At 32.1% G+C, this 23,469-nt stretch overlaps 1 protein-coding gene across 2 annotated transcripts; it reads left to right on the top strand.

The window, feature by feature from the left end:
* Nucleotides 1-6,537: 6,537 nt before the first annotated feature.
* Nucleotides 6,538-20,170, top strand: LOC139504611 (dnaJ homolog dnj-5-like). 2 transcript variants are annotated; one of them, XM_071294660.1, is made up of 13 exons: nt 6,538-6,624; nt 9,662-10,984; nt 11,465-11,570; nt 12,127-12,287; nt 12,913-12,964; nt 13,550-13,634; nt 15,827-15,895; nt 17,523-17,582; nt 18,176-18,223; nt 18,494-18,613; nt 19,137-19,238; nt 19,452-19,549; nt 19,885-20,170. In XM_071294660.1, exons 2-13 carry the CDS (start codon nt 9,676-9,678, stop codon nt 20,036-20,038), a joined length of 2,364 nt encoding a protein of 787 aa, XP_071150761.1. In that variant the 5' UTR covers nt 6,538-6,624; nt 9,662-9,675; the 3' UTR covers nt 20,039-20,170. The 2 variants fall into 2 exon arrangements, with proteins under 2 accessions (XP_071150761.1, XP_071150762.1); XM_071294661.1 differs by lacking the exon at nt 6,538-6,624 and adding an exon at nt 8,499-8,525.
* Nucleotides 20,171-23,469: the final 3,299 nt, after the last annotated feature.

Below are 23,469 nucleotides of genomic sequence, written 5' to 3'. Positions count from 1 at the left end.
CAAGTGCCTGTCCCAAGAAAAGAACTTATTACCTTTCTTACTCTTGTGTTATATATATATATTTTTGGTTCATTTATAAGTTTGAGAGTTGAGTGCGGTGTTCATTTGCTGAACTAGTATACATTATTGTTTATGGGTCAGTTGAAGACCGCTTCCGTGTGCGGCATTTTCTCTGTGTGTTGAAGACCCATTAAATTTTGTGGTTTTGATCTGGGTTTTTTTATCTTTGGTCGGGTTGTTGTCCCTTTAACACATTTTCCGTTTTATTCTCAATTCTAATATTTAAAATAAATAAGTTGTAGTGACTAACCGACACACTAAAATTATATCACAATATAAGCGAGAATATCTAGATTCCAGAAATAGTTTTTCCTTTAAAAACGTCTTACGTATATAAGGAATACATCTCCCTCGTGAAAAGCTCTGGTGATTCCTTGTCCGGCTACGGCTACACTTTTTTTGGTTCTTTTTTGGATGCTTGCTCTTCATCTTTTCAATAAGCTTTAGAGTTTTAAATGTTTTGGTTTTCGACAATCACTGAAGATATATTTATTGTCGCAGTGTCCATATTATGCAGGTAGTTGGTTGGCCGTTATATGGAATAACCGTTTCACAAATGATATCGGATATGTTCCTTACGTCGTAACTACAATTCCCTTTCCTTTCATGAATGATACCTACCGAATTAGACTATTTACCGGATTTGTTATCACATACATTATGATAACACGACTTGTGGAGCAGGATCTGCTTACCCTTCTGGAGATCGCCCCTGGTTTTTGGTGGGGTTCGTGTTGTTTATTCTTTGGTTTTCTATGTTGTGTCATGTGTACTATTGTCTGTCTGTTTGTCTTTTTCATTTTTAGCCATGGCGTTGTCAGTTTGTTTTAGATTTATGAGTTTGACTGTTCCTTAGGTATCTTTCGTCCCTCATTTAGTAAGTTCTGGTAATGTTCTTACATTTTATTCCTAATTTTCCCTTCAAAGAGTTTTTAATGTTAGACGGTTTTAAGTTATGATTCTTATCAAGTTACCAGAGTATACACAGAGGAAAGGTGATGAACATACCAGTAAAAATAAACGTCTTGACTGTTTGTTTTAGTAATGAGTAAAGCATGTGCGAAAGTTAAGGAATGAAAATAAGGAGATGTGATGTGATTGTCAATGATAGAATTATCAACCAAAGTTCATATGTAGTAGATGTAAGCTCATATAGTGAGTGTCAAGCTAACAAATTAAAAACAACAGTAGTTTATGGACTTTCCCTTTTGAATTTTTCCTCGGAGTTCAGTATTTTAGTTATTTTACTTTTTACAGATGCTCAAGTTTCATAAATCCATAAAAAGGATACTAGTACAAAAAATAAAGGCAACATTAGTAAACCGCTGTTCGAAATTCATGAATCGATTGAGAAAAAACAAATCCAGGTTACAAACTAAAACTGGGGGAAACACATCAAATCTAAGAGGAGAACTACGACACAACAAAAACACATCATTAAAATGTAACACACACAGAAACGAACTATAATATAACAATGGCCATTTTTCTGACTTGGTACAGTACAAATCAGATTCAGAGAAAAACAACAACAAAAAACTGAGGAAGTCACAATAACTATAAAAGTAGCGAGACAGGATGCGTCAACACTGCGCGCATTGCTAGCAACGCGGATATTTATTCAGTCAACTGAATGTCACAATCGGAGATAAGACACTAAAGATAAATTTACAGAAACAAAGAGACAATTTTCTGTAACCTAAGGAAAACATGTCACTAGTGAGTTCAAACACAGACCCATAGTATCAATAAACCAATTTGTGATGGTGCCCGAAAGAATGATAATGAAGTTATAAATGTATACGCCATATGATATGTTGATGCTGTGAAATGGAAAGTTGATATCATCATGTGTGTCATAGATAATCATTTATATTATCAAAATCTTCAGAAATGTACTGTCATTGTATTCGCCGACAGCTTTTCGGTATGCTGTAAAACCGTACAATACAAATGCGAGAGAACAACCGTGGTGAAAGAAAAAATAAACACACGTAGAAGTTAGACTAATCTTAATACACCAAATCAAGGACGTATATAAAGTTACAAATATTTGACCCAACCATTTGACAACTGTTATATAAAAGTTGTTTTAACATAGAAAAATAAATAAAAAAATACATATAGAAAAAAAAATCAAAAAAATCGCTCCATTGCATCATGCCTATCATCACCCTTAATTTTCACTTGCTCCAAATAATTCTATGTTGATTGTAATTAAGATAACGTTCGGTAAACTTTGGCAATAAAGCACGAAAGTTGATTAGTAGGCAAACCTCTCACTAATAAAATAGGTTTTGTCAATTATCCGTGATAAATGCAAAAAATAAATCGGTTCAATCATTTTCTTAGCGTTATAATTTCAAGATTTGGTTTGGTATAAGTTAAAATTCGTCCCTCTGTGTAAATATCGAGGAAAAGATAGAGAGGTTAAACAGACCTTTGATTCTGCAATATTCTTAATTTCAAGTTCACAAGGATGTAATAGAAGTTAATGAATGACAGGACCTGCTCAGTATATCTTCAGATATACTGATGAAGATATACTGAGTATGTCCTGTCATTCATTAACAAGAGTTTAGTATTACTTAGTGCTTGCTTCTATTACATCCTTGTAAACTTGAAATTAAGAATATTGCACTTCTGTGCTGACATACATGAATTATCATTGATATGGTCATATTTATAAATTAACTGTTTACAAAACTTTTGAATTTCTAAAATACTAAGGCTTTTCTACCTCGGGAATAGATAACCTTAGTTGTATTTGGCAAAATATAGAAGTTTTGGTCCTCAATGCACTTCAACTTTGTACTTTATTTGGCCTTTTTAACTTTTTTGGATTCGAGCGTCAATGATGAGTCTTTTGTAGACCAAACGCGCGTCTGGCGTAAATACAAAATGTAATCCTGGTATCTATGATGAGTTTATTTGCAAAACGTTTTGGTTTGTCGTTGAGAAGGCCTTGTCTGAAATCTACTTCGTATTTATAGTACAAAAGGCAAGTCAGCGAATAGGTTGCACAATAAATACCTATCGATAAACCGACTGTCTGCTGAAAAAAAGCAATTGACCCATCTCGAGAATGTTTTGTCAATCATAACGTCCTAAATATCTATGATAACATCTCCGGCGAATTTGTTGTTAAAATCAGCTAGGTTCTTCACGTCACTTAAAAGAAGGAAGTTTATTGTATAGATCTACGATTTCCAGTTTGTGTATAAATAAAGGCAACAGTAGTTTACCGTTATTCAAAAGTCATGAATCGATTGAGATAAAACAAATCCGGGTAACAAACTATAAAACTGAGAGAAATACACAAAGTACAAAAGGAAAACAACGAAACAACAGAAACCTTGAATTCGAAGTGCAACAAAAACAAACGACAATGCAACATACGTAGAAACGAACTATATAAGTTAACAACTGCCATATTCCTGACTCGGTACAGGATATTTTAAGAAACAATTGTGGGTTAAAACCTGCTAGCAAAACCTTGCGCTTTATGGCAATGTTAAATATACCCCCAAAATGGCATTACATGACATATATTTAATCATAAAAAGCTTTCTTTTTGAGAAATTTTTGTCGATCTTTAATTTGAGCATGGGAAATAGTAAAGAACGGAGGGCAATCCATTTTTATTTTTATATTACTGCAAAGTTGTAAAGGTTTTAATGGAATTTTTTTAATAATCATTTTGATTACTAAGTAGACATCTGATTGACATCACTCTCGTTGGATAAATCTCATCACAATATTTCTACTGTAATAAGATCTTGGTTGACCAATACGATATGATTGTGTCTGAACTCACGGGCGATACGTTATCGTGGTTATATATCTTAAATTTTCATATAGATGATAGAGCAGATTCTTAACCCGAGAAAAAACAAGCTAAGCCATGGTTGACTATGTTTATTCGGGTTCATTCAGCTGTATCACCCTCTCAGCTATGTGTTATTTAATTTTCTATACTATTATTTCTGTCATTATTGTCTTTTAAATATAAATTCAATTCCTCAAATGGTAGATTTTGATTGGTTGACACAAAAGGGTCGTTTATTGATATAATTACAAACATTATTTTATTAAAGCCATCAATAAAGAATTCACAATTAAGTAATTAATGGAGTGCAATGAAATCAGACCTTATGGGGTAGAGGGGTTAAACAAAAGCTCGTAACTTTTTTAAAAGCCTGGCGACCCCCATTTTATTTTACCTTAAAATGTTCGAAAAGTTCATAGCTTTGACATATCTGTTTTTAAAAAAAAATCTACCGGGGAAATTTTACGAAAAATCGATTAAACCAATATTTTTGCCTTAAACTAAAATTAGAAAATGCAAAATTTAGACATTAATCTGAAAATAAAAGGATTTTTAAGTCAAAAACAACCAAGGGAAAGGTTTACATTTCAAATTCTAATGTTTTTTCACATAAAAATCATACTGACTTGGTTTTAAAAGTCTTTGAATTTGATGTAACAGTTATTGTTGGAAGGGTGGGCATGTTTGGAAATAGGGTCAAAATCGCACATTTCGCTTCAATTTGAGGAGAAAACAAGCCTGGTGACCCCCTTTTTTCTTTGCATTTTTGGATTCAGCATAAAAAAATCTACAGAATATGTGAAAATAAAAAAATTCTACCGGGGGTCACTATTGGGGTGAGCCACCTTAAGTGAGGAATAATAATTTATCATGTCTGTATGGTAAACAAAAATTGTAAGTTTCAATAGCGTATTTCTGATGATAGCCTGTTTTGACCATGTTTATGTTTATAGCATTTTTTTTAAATGCAAAATTGGAACTGTTTCTCGGTCCGCATATACATCATATACCATTTTTATTATACAAAACAGCTTCGACTGATACATCAATGTATCGTTTTTTTACGAATTTTTTCTTTGATCTTACCTGGGAACAGTATATCTAATATATATGTTCTTGGTCTTACTGACTAATAATTTCTTCCCCCCACCCAGTAGAGTGAAATGAAAAATTATCGAGAGATTTCAAGTTCAGTGGTGGATCCAGGGGGGGGGGGGGGGGGGGGGGGTCCGGGGTGGGAACCCCCTTTTTTTTGGCCGATCAATGCATTTGAATGGGAGCATATAGTTGGAACCCCCCCCCCTTTTACTGTGGGTTGGGAACCCCCCCCCCCCCCCCCCCCTTTTAAAATGGCTGGATCCGCCACTGAAGTTTCATTCAAATTGTATTATACCAAGGATTTGTATAGTACTATACAAATCCTTGATTATACATTTTCGAACTATGTTAAACAGCTTTTTATAAATTTGAATTGACGATACTTATATGTGTGGCTTATTAAAGATCAGCGATAATAACTTGACGTGTCTTCTCGATTTTTTGTACTGTCTGACAAAGACGTGACAAAAAAGTCCAATATTAATATTTTGTTTTAAATAATGAGAAATGGATTAGCACTGAAATTCACAAAAACTATTCAATGAATGTCCATGCCGTATATATGAAACTAAAAAATACCGTAGATTATGAAACTACAAAACTACCATTGATTAGGAAACTAAAAAATGCCCTAGATTAGAATTCTAAAAAATATGCCATGGATTTGGGATAACACGATGTAATATTTACCATAGATTAGGAATCTGCCATAGATTTGGAACCCACCATAGATTAGAGTCCTACATATTGACTAGATATTAAAAAAAATGGGAAACAGCAAACAACATTGTGTATATTTATATAAAAACATATAACTATGTCAACAAAGAAAAACGAAATGGCACTTTGATATAAAGATGATAGACAACGTCAGTACCTAGAATCAATAACTTATATATTAAGACCATATCATTTATTAATTGTGAAGTTGATACTGAATATCTATCAACAAGGTCGGCTTGGTATCTTTAATAAGCTTCCTGTAACCTTTTTTTTTTAGAATATGGAAGAAACGTTCTTTTACATCAGTTTGAGTATATTGATCAACTGCAAGCTCTTGAATACAGAATGAGTTGGGGAAAAGTATATCCCATATACAGGTTGGAATTTTTCAAAATTATAGTTGTATCGTTTGTCATAGAAGTTGTGGCACTGAGATGTGACCGCTTAATTATGTCAAATTCGCTTAAGTCGAAAAAAGAAGTGGGAGAAGCCTTTTCTATTTCTTTACTTTGATTTCTGGAGGGTATATTAATGGTACCCAATCAGAATTGTCAATAGTTTGATAATAGAAAGAACAGCATCAATACATTTGAATGTGAAATTAAATGATTCAGCCGAGATCATGGATGCTTAATTGTGTCTATTTCTTTAACTACAAAAACTTTGCAAATAAAATGCCTATTTCTATCGGCGTAAAACATAAAATTTCGTGTTTACCGATCATCGAATCCAGACGCAATATAAACATCGGATATTATATCGTGCGTATTGTCACAGTGCTAAGTAGAACAAGCGTTTTGAAAAGCTACTATATTTGAATCTCGCATCGGTTTCCTATCACGTGACCAGGGCGAGATTAACTCCATGCCGATGGCCGAGAGAAAAAGAAGGAAAACAACTGAATTTATTTTGTCGTACGATCATATTTCATTTCCTTATTCACATTTACTAGTTTGTTCAGCCACTCCCATTGGTGTTGCATAATGTCACACATACAAAATTATAGAAAAATCTGACATGAATCAATATAAAACATGTATTTCTTGTAAAAACGAAAGAATAATTTTTGACATTTCGCGGAAAAATGAAATAACACTCTGTACATCATTTTAGGGAAGCAGTTTCGTTTCAGTGAAGATTGAAGTATTTTTGTTGTAACACTTAAGCAGAGAATAGACATGAGTTTGATTTTATGTTCATGAATAATTTTTGACAAGGAGAACTGCAAATTTATGCAACCCCTTCAATGTTTTATATAGATATATTTCATTTTTATGTTATGGTTGAAGAAGACTTCAAGTCTTCTGAAGACATATGGTGTTGACTTTACAACCGTTACAACCTCCTTATGCCGCATACGTTTCTGTGCATTACAATTTCATAACAACTTCTGATTATTGACACCGATTTTTACACATGATTAAGCATTTGAATCTTTTTATTTGTAAATTAGGATTGAAAAACAATCACTATCGTAAATATGTACTCTTTTATTTATGTAAATTATAAGATTTCATCTCATCTACATGAACATGGTTTGTTTACTTGTAACCGGATGTTTTTAATGTAGATATTTGTAGTATGCATGCGTGAATTTGGATCAGGTCGACTCGCCCTGTTTATATGTTCGCACTTGGTCCGTTCGTCCTGAGTTCTTTCGACCTTATAGTACGTTCACCCAATGTTCATTCTCTTCACTCTTATCAAGGACGTTTATAATACGTCCTTGCATTTATTAAAAAATATTAAAAAGCGTTAAAAAAACTATCAAACACGATTTAGTGAAAATCATCTGTTCCTTATATTGTTCCCAAGGTAAAAAAATTGTGTTCAGCCAATCAAATTCTGTGTTTCTCATGAGCAAATTAATAAGCCAATCTAAAACGTTTTCTCTGATGATTATTCTAACATGCTAGATTTTGAACTTTGTTGTTTTCATCTTGTAAAATCGTGAACATGGCACTGCCCCAGGTGAATTTTCATCTACAAAGTGGGTTCTTACACAGCTTAAGGATAAAAGCATGGCTGATTGACAAAATTCAATGATGCATTACTACCATAAAGATAATACTGAATAGTAGTTTTTTTCACTAATTTATTGACATAATACGTTATTTTTGTATTCAATTAAATCATTAAAAGCACAATGTACTACTCTTTTTTTCACAAAGACCAACAAACAGGTTAGGACCAACCTGTAGAATGTCCATCTTTGTGCATAATTCAAAATTGGAAATTTCAACAAGCATCATATATTCTTACACAAGAAAATAAACCCTGGTCTGCTAGCTACATGTTCATCTTTTCTACTGATTTAATAACTAGAATCATGCAAACAGACTTAAGAAGTTTTACTATTTTTATGTCCCATTAATGGGCATTATGTTTTTTGGTCTGTCAGTCCGTCCTGCTTCAGGTTAAAGTTTATGGTCGAGGTAGTTTTTGATGAAGTTGAAATTCAATCAGCTTGAAACTTTGTACACATGTGTTCCTTATGATATGATCTTTCTAATTTTTCTGCCAAATTAAAGATTTGACCTAATTTTCACGGTCCACTGAACATAGAAAATGATTGTACGGATGGGAAATCCATGTACTTATGACACATTCTTGTTATAAGAAAAAAAATGTCATAACGATAATGGAACAAAGCAGGCTGGGTTAGTGGGGCTGCTTTTATGGTAATTCAAGTTACCTTTTATTCACCTTCTTCCACCTCAGAGCTATCAGCTCTTTGATTTGTCATTACTTTGTGTACTGTACTTTGTCTCTTTTTGTTGTAGCCCAAGGATGTTTTAATACCCTGCCACGTCCGGTATGTGTTTGTTATACACGTTTTCTGCTTTGTATCCATCTGATGAGTTAAGCCCTTTTTAGCTGATTTTTATATTTAATATGCAGAGTATACCAATATCCAGAAAACTCACCAAAAAACTAATAAAAAAACTTGAGCGATCTTATAGCGATTACCCAGAATCTCTATTTTTACATAGTGTACATGTAATACTGCTCATTATAGAGCTACGGTTAGGTAGCTAACCCCACACATAATGTTTTTTCACCCTCCTATCAGTTCTGTTCTTGTCGCTTTGACTACACTGAAACCACACAACAGAATTTCAGGAAACTTGGTTGATCAAAAGAACATAGATATAAGATGTGGTGTGAGTGCCAATGAGACAACTCTCCTTCCAAATAACAATTAATAAAAGTAAACCATTATAGGTCAGTGTACAGCCTTCAACACGGAGCCTTGGCTCACACCGATTAACAAGCTATAAAGGACTAGTGTAAAACCATTCAAACGGGAGAACCAACGGTCTAATTCACTTTACCTGTGTTCATATGTCTTCAATTGTCTTGTGATTGAGTTATGCCATTTCAATTGATATTTTATAGTGTGTCTTTCTATGTTCAATGTGATGTTACACTATTGTTTCAGATAAGGGTGAAGGTTTGGTACCATTAAAATGTTTAAACCTGCTGCAATTGTTTGCACCTGTCCCATTGTCCTAAGTCATGAATCTGATGTTCAGTAGTGGTTGTTGTTGATGTGTTTCATAAGTGTTTCATGTTTCTTGTTTGTTATATAGATATAAGACCTTTGGTTTTCCTGTTGTAGCTGACCCCACCAGGCACCATGCATACATTTTTGATTAGACATTTCTTTTAGATGTTCAAGCAATGGAACCAACACCCATCAAATTTTAATAAAAATGCCTGACTCGCCTTACTTGTACATTTGAACAACCAGACTATTTTTGTCTGGGTTGCCCGTGGACAAGAAAAAATATATACTATCTGATCAGTACTTGGCAAAGTTCAATTTAAAGTTGAAACGAAAAGAAAGTATTATTTTCAAAACTTATAAAAGATGATTATTATGTTTTATAATACATGTAATATGTAATAATACCCTATAATATTTTTTCTTTAATTTCTAACTAACAGGTTGTAGTTGAATTATGGCAGAGGCCAGGAAGATAAAAACAGATGAACTTCCGCCAGTATCAGGAGGATTTGACCTTGGAGGTCAAGCAGCTCCAATGTACAGTACTTGGACACAGTTTAGTGGAATGCCTATACATAATCAAAATGTTAATGAGCAAGCTGGAATGTTCAACTGGGATGCCTTCACCCCTCCAAGTAGTCCATCAACATATGATCAAGCAATAGACAGTACACAGATAAACAAAGATCTATTAGCAAACATTCAAAATTTACTGTCTGTCAATCCCACAACTGCATCTTTTGAACATGATTTACGTGCAACAGATCCATCACCACACAGAAACTTAAGCATGTCTGATGCAAGCAATGATGGAAGAGACATTTATGCAGACACATATAATAATTGGAATTCATTTTCTCAAAGTTATGACCCCTTTGGATCCCCTACAGTCATTTCTAAATCTAATGGTGATGTGTCTAGTACCTTTAGTTCCGGAGACCAACAGTCTAGTAACAAAATGACTTATTCAGACGTTGCAAAAACATTAAAAGGAAAACCTATGCAAGCACCAAAGGACAAGGAAGAGACAGATTCCTCAAAGAAGAAAACTTCCTCACCATTTCTATCTGCAAAGCCATTCAAGCCTATCCGAAAGCCATATTATACGAGACAAGGGTCGAAAGGCCTTATAAATAATAAACATTCAGATGATATGGCATCCAATGTCACACCAGATTCTAAGTATGGTCTTGACCAGTTTGAAGAGTTTGCTGTTAGTCAGGACCAACGTAGTGATAGTACAGAAAGTATACCACGTGTTTTGAGTAGAAAGGGGAGCACAAGTAGTGTTAGTAGTGGAACAAGTGGAATCGAAGAGATACATTTGACCAAACCTGCCCCACAGAGTTATTCAACAAAAACAGACACAACTGATGACTTCAAACTGCCTACTAGACCAGCAGAAACACTACACCCTAACAAACCGTTTTTTGATGCAAGAAGAATATTTCAATCAAAGACATCCAAAAAATCCACATCAGGCAAGCCTTCTCATGACAATGCAACCGTTCTTAATAATGGAAAAGTAGGAAGCAAAGCGTCATCATCAGCTCACAAAAAATCAACAGACAATATTTATATTAACAATGATCTAAGTGATTCTTACAAAAGAAACAGTGCTCAAAATAGAGATGGTGAAAGTAGGAAACATGATAACTATGTACAGAATGGTAAAATTGATAAGAAGTCCAAATCAGACGAAAGCAGTAAAGACAACAAAGGGCATTTGCCTTTGCAATCTCCATTTGATCAAGAATATATAGGTAAATATTTGGAAAAATAAATGTATGAAATCAAACATTAATTATATTCTATAAAATGTACATGCATGTGTGAACATGATATAGGAGAACATCATTCTAAGCAGTGTTTTTGTCAATGCTCTTAATTTTCGCCATTTAGGCAACAATTTTTCAAAATAACAAAAGCATTTCTGATCAATTTGATACTTGCATTTGTATTATAAAGAAAAATATTTTTAAAGAGTTCTGCTTATATATATATAATTAAATTCTGTTATTTTGAATGTGAACACTTTTTATATATGGGGGCCATTGATTGTGTTCACTTCTATTGAAAATGAAGTGACTATAGCCCTCAATAAGCTAGCTTAAACCCCGTCATACATCTGAAATTACCAGCCAACTGCAATCAAAATTTGAAAAGGACTGGATTAGAAAAAAATATCATAGATCAGGTGGAACTCCACATGTGACACTGTTAACGTTATTATTTCTTTTCAGATGAATGGATCAATTTTCTGTTTGAGAAGTCCAAAGCGTTTGTGTCTTTCATTTGGTCAGGCTTTATCACAGTGTTGTTACTTCTATTTGGAATAATAGCATACCTGTAAGTACTTTTGTAGTTTGACATGAATATATATACATATAATACCTGCACATGATAATCAGTATTTATATTGAGAGATTTAGTATAACTGTAAGTACTTTTGTAACATGTATTTGGACTTTCAGCAAACCTATAGTTTACATCTACATTTAACTTCTATTGAAATCCAAAACATACATGAAAGTTCAACTACTTGGGGTCTACCTGTAAATTTAGACTCATATACTGGTAGCCTACTGATAGGCACTTACAAGTATATGTGGCTTAAAGCATACCTTTAGTTACCATGATAACTGTTAGGTTTTGTAGCATAACTGTGTTAGTACTTCTATTTGAGCTAACTGCATACCTTTACATTGTATATTAAAGTACTAGATGGACTTCTGGTTTAAACAGAATCCTGTCATATAAATGAAGATTATCCTAAAGCTGTCAGAAATTGTCCTAGCAATGAGCTTGCTATCATTTTTTATACCACAAAAACAATTTAGATCAATTTGTTAAATTAGAAAATATGTTTAATTAAAACCTATATATTTTTTTTTTCAATTTGCAGAGTCAGTAATATAGTGCTTTATGTGATATGGACTTGGGGGAAAGTATCACATTTTGTTAAGACAAGAATACTGAACAAATATTTCAAACGGTTTTTTAAACAATCTGAATTGGAAAGGAGAAAACTTGGAGTAGATGAAAATATAGCTTTACCCTCAACAGGTAAGATTTCTCCCTCTAGATGATTGTTGGAGTAGGACAAAGGTAGATTGTTTGCGTAATGTTCAATGGGAATGCCTAGTCCGTGAATGTTCAGTAAGAAATCTGAATGGCTATTTTTGTTGATGGACTTTTTACTTTGCAAGTACAGAGTATTGAAATTTGACATTAGACAGTACTAAAATGCACAATAATAAGCATGATAAAAAAAAAAAATAACAAAAATTATTGAAATTAGGAAAGAGTCATAAAGACAATGGTTCTGACAACCCAATCAAATAGCAGAAAATAGTTAAATGTCAACAACACAGCGAGAAAATCCCACAAATGGAGGCGTTATTCAGCTGGTCCATAAACAAAATGTGTACAAGTTCAATGAAAAAATTGATGTCACACTAAACTCCACAACATATAAATGACCTAAAATTAAAAAAAAACATACAAGACTATCAAAGGCCAGAGGCTCCTGACTTGAGACAGGTGCACACATGAGGTGGGGTTAAACAGGTTTTTTTTTTAGATCTCAACCCTCAAAGATATACTATCTTTACTGTTGTTAGTTTTTGTTCAAGGTAAAATCTGAATATTTGACCTCAAGCTATATTATAAGTTTTACATTAATATTCAGGTTCAGAGGCCATGCAGAGACTTCTAGCTTGTAAAGGAAAAGACCCTTACAGGTGAGTTAATTAATTTACCTTTGACACCATTTACGAGTATGGTCTTGAGGAAACTATGATAGTTGGTCAGAAGGGGACAATAAAAGACATCCTTGTAAGATTTTGAAAAAGAGCAGGCTAATGCTGCTATAAGGCAGTACTCGCACCCGCAAAGTGGAAAGGAATTCATATAAGTTGTTTCCCCAATCCACTACAAATGAAAATGTTTAATCTAAAATCATGCATCTAAAATAAGTTTGATTTAGAAAAATTCCTTTTTTGTCAAATTGACTCTATATTTTCCATATAAGACAGCCAGTCATTAGAAAGACTGACAAATTGTTTGATAACATGTTCTATTCCATGTATATTGATCATAGAATTTGGTGAATGAAAATATTTGTCAATCACCTTTATAAACAATTAAATATAAGAAGATAGTTCAGAATCTATTTACAAGTGGACAAAAAGGAAATTTTTGAAAAGGGAATCAGTTGTGTAAACATAATGTAAATTCTGTTTCAACATATTAACTTTGAAATATTTTGCATCATAATTAGCATAACCATCTGTTTGTTTTAACAATATTAATTTTGTTGTTTTCAGTATTTTAGGCTTACGGTTTGATTGTTGTGATGATGATATCAGGAAATATTACAGAAAACAAGCTATTTTGGTACATCCTGATAAAGTAAGTCACAATAAAACTATGCCAAACAAAATCCTGGAACACTCAAACAAGAGCATTCAAAAAATTATTATTTGTCTGGATGCAGATATTTTCACCCTTTAAGTGCCTGAATATGTATATTATTTAAGGATCATTTTTTCTCAATACAAGACATGGATGTTATCTGATGTTGGAAAGAGAATACATTGTTTGAATCTTCAACTATAATGACCTTGATAAATGAAATATTGACCTTCATGTCATTAGGGTTAGTCTTCTCCCATGTTTAACTTAATAATGTCAGGAAATCAAGATGGGTATTCACTGATGCCTAGATATATGCATTTCATCTTTAATTATATATAAATTGGGAGATTTGGTATGATTGCTAATGAGACAACCATCTGTCACTGAATGACCCTCAACAATGAGCAATCTTCCTACCCTCTGTATGGCTATATAGATTCTGGCTTGACAGTGAGTAAAAGGCCTGATTTCTTACTCTTTTACTGATCAAAATGTTTTAACATTTGAGGTTTTTTCCTCAGGTACTGTGTACTGAAATAATTACATTTTTTAGTGGTAATCCGTATGTTTAGTCAAATGGTCATCTTTTTATGCATAGCTTCAGTTTTGATGTAAACATCAACAACATATAAAGTTCTGTTGAGTAACTTGATCTATTCTTGTTTTTAGCTCACCTGGCCTAAAAGGCCATGTGAGCTTTTCTCATCACTTGGCGTCCGTCGTCGTCGTTAACAATTTTTTAAACATCTTCTCCTCTGAAACTACTGAATGGATTTGAATGAAACTTAACATGATTGTTCCTTAGTATATCCTGCACAAAATGTGCGCTTCGATTTTTGATCCGTCAAAAAACATGGCCGCCGTTACTTAAAATAGAACATAGGGGTCAAATGCAGTTTTTGGCTTATATCTCAAAAACGAAAGCATTTAGAGCAAATCTGACATGGGGTAAAAATGTTCATTAGGTCAAGATCTATCAGCCCTGAAATTTTCAGATGAATCAAACAAACCATTGTTGGGTTGCTGCCACTTAATTGGTAATTTTAAGGAAATTTTGCAGTTTTTGGTCATTATCTTGAATATTATTATAGATAAAGATAAACTGTAAACAGCAAAAAAGATCAGCAAAGTAAGATCTACAAATAAGTTAATATGACCAAAATTGTCAATTGACCCCTTAAGGGGTTATTGTCCTTTAATGACAATTTTTCACAATTTGTTCATCATATTTGCTAACTTTAAAAATCTTCTCCTCTGAAACTACTGAATGGATTTGGTTAAAACTTAGCATGATTGTTCCTTAGATTATCCTGCACAAAGTGTGTGCTTTGATTTTTGATCCGTCAAAAAACATGGCCGCTGTTACTTAAAATAGAACATAGGGGTCAAATGCAGTTTTTGGCTTATATCTCAAAAACGAAAGCATTTAGAGCAAATCTGACATGGAGTAAAAATGTTCATTAGGTCAATATCTATCAGCCCTGAAATTTTCAGATGAATCAAACATCCAATTGTTGGGTTGCTGCCACTTAATTGGTAATTTTAAGGAAATTTTGCAGTTTTTGGTCATTATCTTGAATATTATTATAGATAAAGATAAACTGTAAACAGCAAATATGATCAGCAAAGTAAGATCTACAAATAAGTCAATTTGACCAAAATTGTCAATTGACCTCTTTAGGAGTTATTGCCCTTTAAAGACTTTTTTTCACAATTTGTTCACCATGTTGACTTACTTTAAAAAATCTTCTCTTATGAAACTGCTGTATCAATTTCAGCCAAACTTAGGCTAAATGAGTTTCAGAGTTTCAGAGTATCTAGTATAAATTTTATATTTCATTTCTTGTATGTCAAGAAACATAGCTCCTATGGCTAAAATAGAACATAGGAGAAAATGATTTTTTTTTGCTTTTGAAGAAAATAGGACGATTCAAAGAACATTTAAATAAATTGAAAAGCCAAAATAATCATTGATGAGAGATTAAACCAAAAAAATTCAGGTGAGCGATTCAGGCTCTTGAGAGCCTCTTGTTTATTTTAATCTTGCAAGAATCTGTCTTTTAAAATTTTATCAAATATATTAAATTGCATACGGTTACAGATGGTGGTTTAATACATGAAATACTGTAATGTTGAAATAAAAAAAATGTCACTACTTTTATATTCTTTAATCAAATTTATTACAGAACAAGCAGCCTGGTGCAGAAGAAGCTTTTAAGATATTAGGACGGGCTTTCAAATTAATAGGATCTACTGTAAGTTACTAAACATTATAGTATTCCTACAAAAAAGATTTATTCAAATTAATGATACTATGCTACATGTTATTGTATTGATGATGTTGTTACAATCACCTTTGATTGTTTCAAAAATTCTTAGATGTCACTTTAATTAACAATGATAAATATCATTTATAATTATGTAGAATATGTAAATGATTCTTTTCTTCCATAATGTTATGGCTAATCTGGTGATGATCTTTGTTACTGTGACTTGACTGTAAGTGTTCCACTCCACCTATTGCACAGGGTTCGTACGGGGCATGGAATCCTGGAAAAGTCATGGATTTTTATTTAGGGGGGGGGGGGGGGGGGGGGAAAGGCCTTTAAAAGTCATGGAAAGCTATATTTTAGTGACAAGTCCTTGAATAGTCATGGAAAATGATTATTTGCACTGTAATCTTTATTGCATGTCTTCAAACATTTAAAATTAAATGATCCCCGTAGTTTTTTGTCGAAACTGTTTCTTTTTCGAATGCTAGAAACAAGGCCCCAGTTGTGGTAAGTGTAAAATGAGAATTTAAAATTCGTTTCTTCAAAATTGTTTATAAAAATATGCAACCGCATCTGGTTCCCTTCATAGTGCAATTTGCTTATAAGGAAACCAGCTATCGGAATATTCGAAAACGAAGTTATTGCTACCAAACAGCCGTTGAAAAACACTTTAATGATAATGTATGGATAGAGGAGCTGAAATGATAAGAGTCCTACATATAGTAAAGAGCAATTTTTCATACAAAAGTTGTGAGGATATCGTCTCGGTATTTAAGAATATGTTTCTGAATAGTGGACAAATGTCACTTCTGAAATGGCAATGATGCCTCTAAGTAGGAAGGTGATAGTTTTTTTGTCTACAATGTATTATCTGTTTGAGTCCAACCAGTCAAGAGGATTATGCCAAATAACCTTTTCTAATACTTTGTTTATTAAAATATTTCAAAATTTGTATATATTCTTTTATACTGTAAAAAGAGGCAGAACATATACCAAAGGGGACATTCAAATGAGTGTGTAGGTCATACTCTTTCATAGAATCTTTGATAACAAGTAGTTCTACATCATTGTTAGCAAACTTAACTCAGTATTGTCATTCATAAATATGTTGGTATTTCTCATTGTGTTTCAGTGCAATTGTGTCATTATTGGATGTTAAAAATATTGTTTATTTAGTTGCATGGAAAGGACACAAAAGCATGTTTATAGCATTAGGGATGACTTTTTGGTCTATAGTTTTGGGGTATGGAAATTTCATAAAACATCCTTGAAAAGTCATGGAAAAATGGAACTAAAAAGGTGTATGAACCCTGATTGCAGTGCATTTAAAATTCTGAATGAGTTGCAGTTTGCTTTTTCAAACCAAACTTCCACTGGTCTGAAATTTTAACTATCTGCTGTAGAAAAATACAATGACAGTCAAATCTAGCAATCACAAAGTGATAAAGTAAAGCATTTTTATAATGAAAAACAAGCACACAACGCCAGATATATTTTATTATAATTTTGGTGGAATCTACTTTGCCTATGAAAAAGGACAGTATACATAAAGATGTTGAAATTTTTAATTTCAGTAAAACAAAAATATGATGATTTTATTTTTTTGTAGGATCTTAGAATAAAGTATGACACAGAATTCAGACAGGCAGATGAAGCTGAAGCTGCTATGGTAAGTGACTACATCAATAAGTTAAAGTGATGAAATATATACACCTTATCTCTATTTGTCTGCCATTGCTGGACATCACAAAGGTCCCATAAAATTTTGCTACTAAATACATAATTTTCTTTTCACTGCAATGGAAAATGATTGTTGTATGACGTCAATAGTTCAAGCGGAACAGATTCTCTGGTCAACTGGGGTAGATTTCATATTTCCAAATAGTGATAAGGTGTATTGTAATGAACAAGGTGTTTTGTACAGATAAGTAATTATTATTGCTGTTAATGTCACTATTTAATCACTTCCAAAAAAAACCAGTTTTGGATGATGCTTTTTTTAAAAATATCAAATATTTAGTTTCGTATGGCTAAACAAAAGTAGTTGAAAAATTATTAATGTAAGGGTCATAGCAACAAATAAATAGGATAAATTTTCACATACATGATTAGTAAAATTTTCAACATCTTACAACTAATTGATTATAGTTTGAAAAACTTATGACTATAACATAGTTATGATACAGAAAGGCTTGTATGATATATTGTCCTGACATGTGACTTTAACATTTAATTATAATCTGAATCATTTATTGTTTACAGAAGGAATTTAATGATCTGTTGACCAAACTGCAAGACAAAATGCAAGAGGTAAGAATGGTTCATTACCTATGTTACTTAAAACATTTCATTATAAATGTACTGTACAGAAAAACTCCTGTTATACAGATTTATCCTTGTCCATCTGTCTTGATATGACTGCTAGTAAAGGTTGAAGACAGTTCATTTTCAAGGGATCATTTAAAGACCGAGTTCTTATTAACCTTAATAATTATCAGGATAAAAAAATCTAAATAAGGAAGGATATTTTACTAAGCTATTATATTTTCAAGTCTTTAAAGTAGAAAGTTTTTATTTTAGGCTGCCAATATGATGCGTTGTGATAATTGTGGAGGAAAACATAAGAGAGTGTTTATAGATCGACCATGGTATAGCTCCAGATTTTGTAAAAGGTGTAATGTTAGACATTCTGCCAAAGAGGTAACATCTATTTTCATATAAGTAGTTTTTCACGGTTTTTAAATGTCTGAGAATTCAAGATATATGAAATAAAGAATGGAAAAAACTTCGGGCAGCTACTAAAAAATAAATACATTTTGGCAGGGGACAAAAATTTGCAGTGCCTCAGATAAGCTACAGAACTAGACTCCTAAAAAAATCAGTTGCAATGGTTCTTCAATGTGCAGATAGCTTGTCACTCTCTATACAGGCTATGGGACAGGTTTCATCTAACGTTGATTTCTATAACATAGCTACGTAGACACTGATAAAACATGTGCACAAAAGGCAAATAAAATTGCTCTTCAGAAATTCTGCCTCTCCAAATTTAAGACCCTGTGAACAAAATTATCAGCCAGAGGATAAAGAAAGATATTTGTACGTCATCTTCTTTAAGAGGCTAGAATGTAACATCATCTTAGCTAAATTTCATGTCAAGTGATTTAATATATATACCAAAGTAATCATGTCAATATTAAAGAAGATGCATGTTTTATTTTCACAGGGTGATGTTTGGGCTGAGACAACAATGTTTGGTTTCCTATGGCATTACTATGCATGTATGGAAGGAAAAATATATGATATAACTGAATGGGTGGCCTGTAAGGTAATTATTTGATAAACTTCTTATGTTATGAAATTTCTTAAAAAAATAAGTCCAGTAAATGATAGAACTAAGTGTTATTTGTTATGAGAATTCATATGTTAATTTTGTACAAAATTATATGTAGAAAGAATCATTAAAATTTTGTCTACACTTATTCTTATGTTGGAAAAATGTAAAAATGTGCTTATTGTTTTGTTTAATTTTATTTTGTAGAAAGATTTCTTTAAACATATGCAGGCTAGTGCCCACCATGTGTTCTATAGAATAGCCACAGAAGGAAACAGAGGAGGTGCACAGCAAGGCAGGACTGGGTATGTATTATATAGATATAAAAGATGAGTGCCAATGAGATAACTCTCAATCCAAGTCACAATTTGTCAAAGTAATCTATAACGGTCGAAGTACAGTCTTCAACACAGGGCCTTGGCTCATACCAAACAACAAGCTATAAAGGGCACCAAAAGTAAGCTATTGTAAAACCATTCAAACAGGAAATATTTATATACATGTGCATTCAGTAATGTGGTGAATTTCAAATTATAGATGGAGAGATTTTTAAATACTTTGGTTTGATTTTAGAATGTACAAGTAAGAAAATACCAATAAACTAAACTTTTATACTAATTATTTGGTAATGTATTTACAGTGAAGCAGACTTGGAGGACTTTATCAATAATCTGTTCCAACAAGCAATGCATACAGAGGGCAATACACAATGGCAACCCCCACAGCCTTCACAACCAAGCCAGCCTTCCTCAGCTCCAGGCAAGAAAACAAGACGAAGAAAGAAAAAACATTGAAATCAAACGTGTGCCCCATCCATGATTAATATAGTAGAGAAATGTGCCATGTATACCTTATATAGTGGCTTGTTATTGTTTACTAAATTTATATATAGTAATAAGTGATTTGTTGTTAAGATTTTCATTGTTATCAACACTGGTATACATTACATTAGAATTCTTCTTTTTGCATTGTTCAATTTTAATTTTTTGCTCTCTGCCAAATTTCATCAATGGAAAGTTCTAAATGCTTTAAGTTTCTACTTTATTTTACTCTTTAATAACAAAGTTTAAATCCATATTTTGAATTAAAAACAAATCTTCTCTCAACCAATAAATTTGCTGATGAGAACAAAGACATATATATGATACAAAAATGAAAATTTAGAGAGAAAAATAATGCTTTTAGTGAGTTTTTAAAGTTCAGTAGGGTATGATATCAGCTAACTGAATTATAACTATACAATTATGGTAAAATATGATTTTGATTCATGAAAATATTGTTAAGTTTGAACGACTTTTACTCTTAAATAATTTAGGTAAATGCATATCTCAAATTGTTTTGGGGGTATGCAACATTCAGCTTTGAGTCCTGTTAAGAATTAAGAACAGGAAATATTACCTATCTAGAATATGTATAGTGGAAGGTTAGAGCAATCGTTTAGATGTTCATTCACAATTAAATAAACATATGAAAGAATTTGGACAAAGAACAGTTTGATAAAAAATGTATAGGTATTGAAGTGCTTTATTTTCATATTTCATTTTCTAGACCTTAGGTAGTTAACTTAAGTACATGTAGATGACAGTTAGTTTTTTTGCTGCAAATTTTTTGTATAGCAAACTACATTTATGTTGCTATTCTCGTTATCTGGCTTTCTTATCTAAATGTTTCAATATTTTTTTTTATAAATAAACCTAAGCTAGACTATATGAAACTCCATTCATTCCTGTTTAGAATTATGATTTTTAAGACCTCTTCTCAACAATCATTTAAACAAAATGCACATACTGTCATACGTTGTACTCAGAATGGTGCCCAATCATTACTGTCCAACTGCAAAAAAACTTGCTACTATTTCTTGTTAATTATTTTGAATTGGCAAGGCAGGGAATGCCCTCAGAATTATTTTTTCAGAATCATACTTGATAGCAATAACAATAATGTAATCTTGCCAATAACTGGTTTAGTTTTTGTCTCATTGAAACTGTGTTTAATTTTTTCCATTCCATAATGCCAGAATATTTTTCCATTATTTTTTGTTGTTGGTAGTTATTGTCATTATAAATTTGAATGAATTTTAGATAATACACACCACTGAAATGGCAATAGTTTTATTTCAAGTATTGTTTGATATAGTGTTGACTTTCTGTTATTACCATGCAATAATGTATTGGTACAGTGTAATATATAAAACTTTAAACCTTGCATGGTTTACAACAGGTTTATATGACCATAAACTGTTATTGTGATTATTTCAGGTCCATTGACTATTACATGTATTAGTAGTTGAATAAACAGCTGCACAATAAGCTCAAGATGCACCATTTTCTTTTTTCATACCCCCACCTATGATAGTAGATGACATTATTGTTTGCATTTCATTATTATGTGAACGTTTCAAATTATATGCTAAATAAGGATTTGACCATGATTTCATGTCACTGAACATAGATATAAAATACAAGCAGGTAATTTACAATCAAGGTGTGGTCGCATCAGCATTTAATTTGAAATAATAGCTTGTGTTTTCTGATGCAAAATAGTTTTATTCTTATATAGAACTAATAAAGCAAAATTTAGTTATTTTAAAAATGTGTTCTAAATTGTTGAATCATTCATTTTACTCTGGGATGACAAATTAGAAAATAGTCTAAATCGTAAAAGAGCTTGTCTTCATAGAACCAATGTATAAAATTTGTACTGATCTGTAAAACAGATTATCCTGAGACATGCTCATATGGATAATGAGATTCCATAATGTATCAGACAGTTGTTTGACTTGTGTTTTTACATAATTAACATTCATCACTTATGTATTATACACCTTTAGTTAATCTGTTTAGCCCTTTTTACTGAACACAAATTGGACACATCATAGTGACTACAATTTTGTAAAAAAAAAAAAATCCAGTAGTGTATTGAAAACCAAAAATATATTGATATTATTTTAGTTAGCTAGTATTTAGCCTAATCCACTATGTTATTTGCTGTTAACTATTGTTTAATATTATTGTTTCATTACATGTAGTATTGTAAATTCCAAACTACTCTTATATTCAATACTTACTTAATTATTGTACATCCTTTACACATTGTTAGTTTAATAATCTAAATTAAAAATAGAACAGGACATTAACTGTGCAAGATTCCCTAACTTTTCAAATTGCAAATGGGCCAAAAATGTTTGTCCACAGCTGATGAATTTTTTTACAGAATTGCCAAGTTTGTATTTAGCAGTCACAATAATGAAACTTATAAAAACTGTCTGCTTCATATAATTAGCCAAATACATAAACTAATTGTGTAGTCACTCAAGCATAAAAAAGTTTGACAGTATAGGATATAAGACGTGAACATATTGCTTGGCCCTCATCAAAATGAAGGATTTAATCTTGTTGTAAAAAAACTCAGAATGCAGATCTAGAAAATTGTTTAATTTTTGTAGCTTTCTGACATTTTATAATAATTTGATTATATTGATACTAATTATGTTTTTACTGACTGTTTACTGTTGTTACCATATATATTTCTCACTTATATGTCATGGTAATGGGGCACAACCTGTTAGTGTATATTGACTAGTGTATAACTATGTAACACTCACTTGTTAGTGGGTTAATATAAAGCTTTGATGGTGAGGCAGTGGATCAGTATTTGATATGTTTGTTTGCTTTTTGAATGGTTTAAGAGGAGACTCTATTTATTTCATGTTGTTTTCATACATGTCTATGTAAAAGACACATTTGCCAGATAAACAGCATTTTTCGCATATCATGTTCTAGGTTAAATAAAATTTTGACAATAAAGTTATGCAAAAACATATATTTGTTATTTCTGCCCAGAAACACTGGTAATGTGTTTCAAATGTACAATTTGTTATTTTTTAGCGCAGTGACATTAGTCACCTCATTTGTATTGGAATTGTTATCAACCATGGGTATACATTTGTATTGGAATTGTTATCAACCATGGGTTTACATTTGTATTGGAATTGTTATCAACCATGGGTTTACATTTGTATTGGAATTGTTATCAACCATGGGTATCCATTTGTATTGGAATAGTTATCAACCATGGGTTTACATTTGTGTTGGAATAGTTATCAACCATGGGTATACATTTGTATTGGAATTGTTATCAACCATGGGTTTACATTTGTATTGCAATTGTTATCAACCATGGGTTTTCCATTTGTGTTGGAATAGTTATCAACCATGAGTTCACA

The sequence above is a fragment of the Mytilus edulis genome, unplaced genomic scaffold, assembly GCF_963676685.1.
Source record: "Mytilus edulis unplaced genomic scaffold, xbMytEdul2.2 SCAFFOLD_911, whole genome shotgun sequence".
Taxonomy (NCBI): domain Eukaryota; kingdom Metazoa; phylum Mollusca; class Bivalvia; order Mytilida; family Mytilidae; genus Mytilus; species Mytilus edulis.
This window is presented reverse-complemented; position numbering and strand designations above follow the sequence as displayed.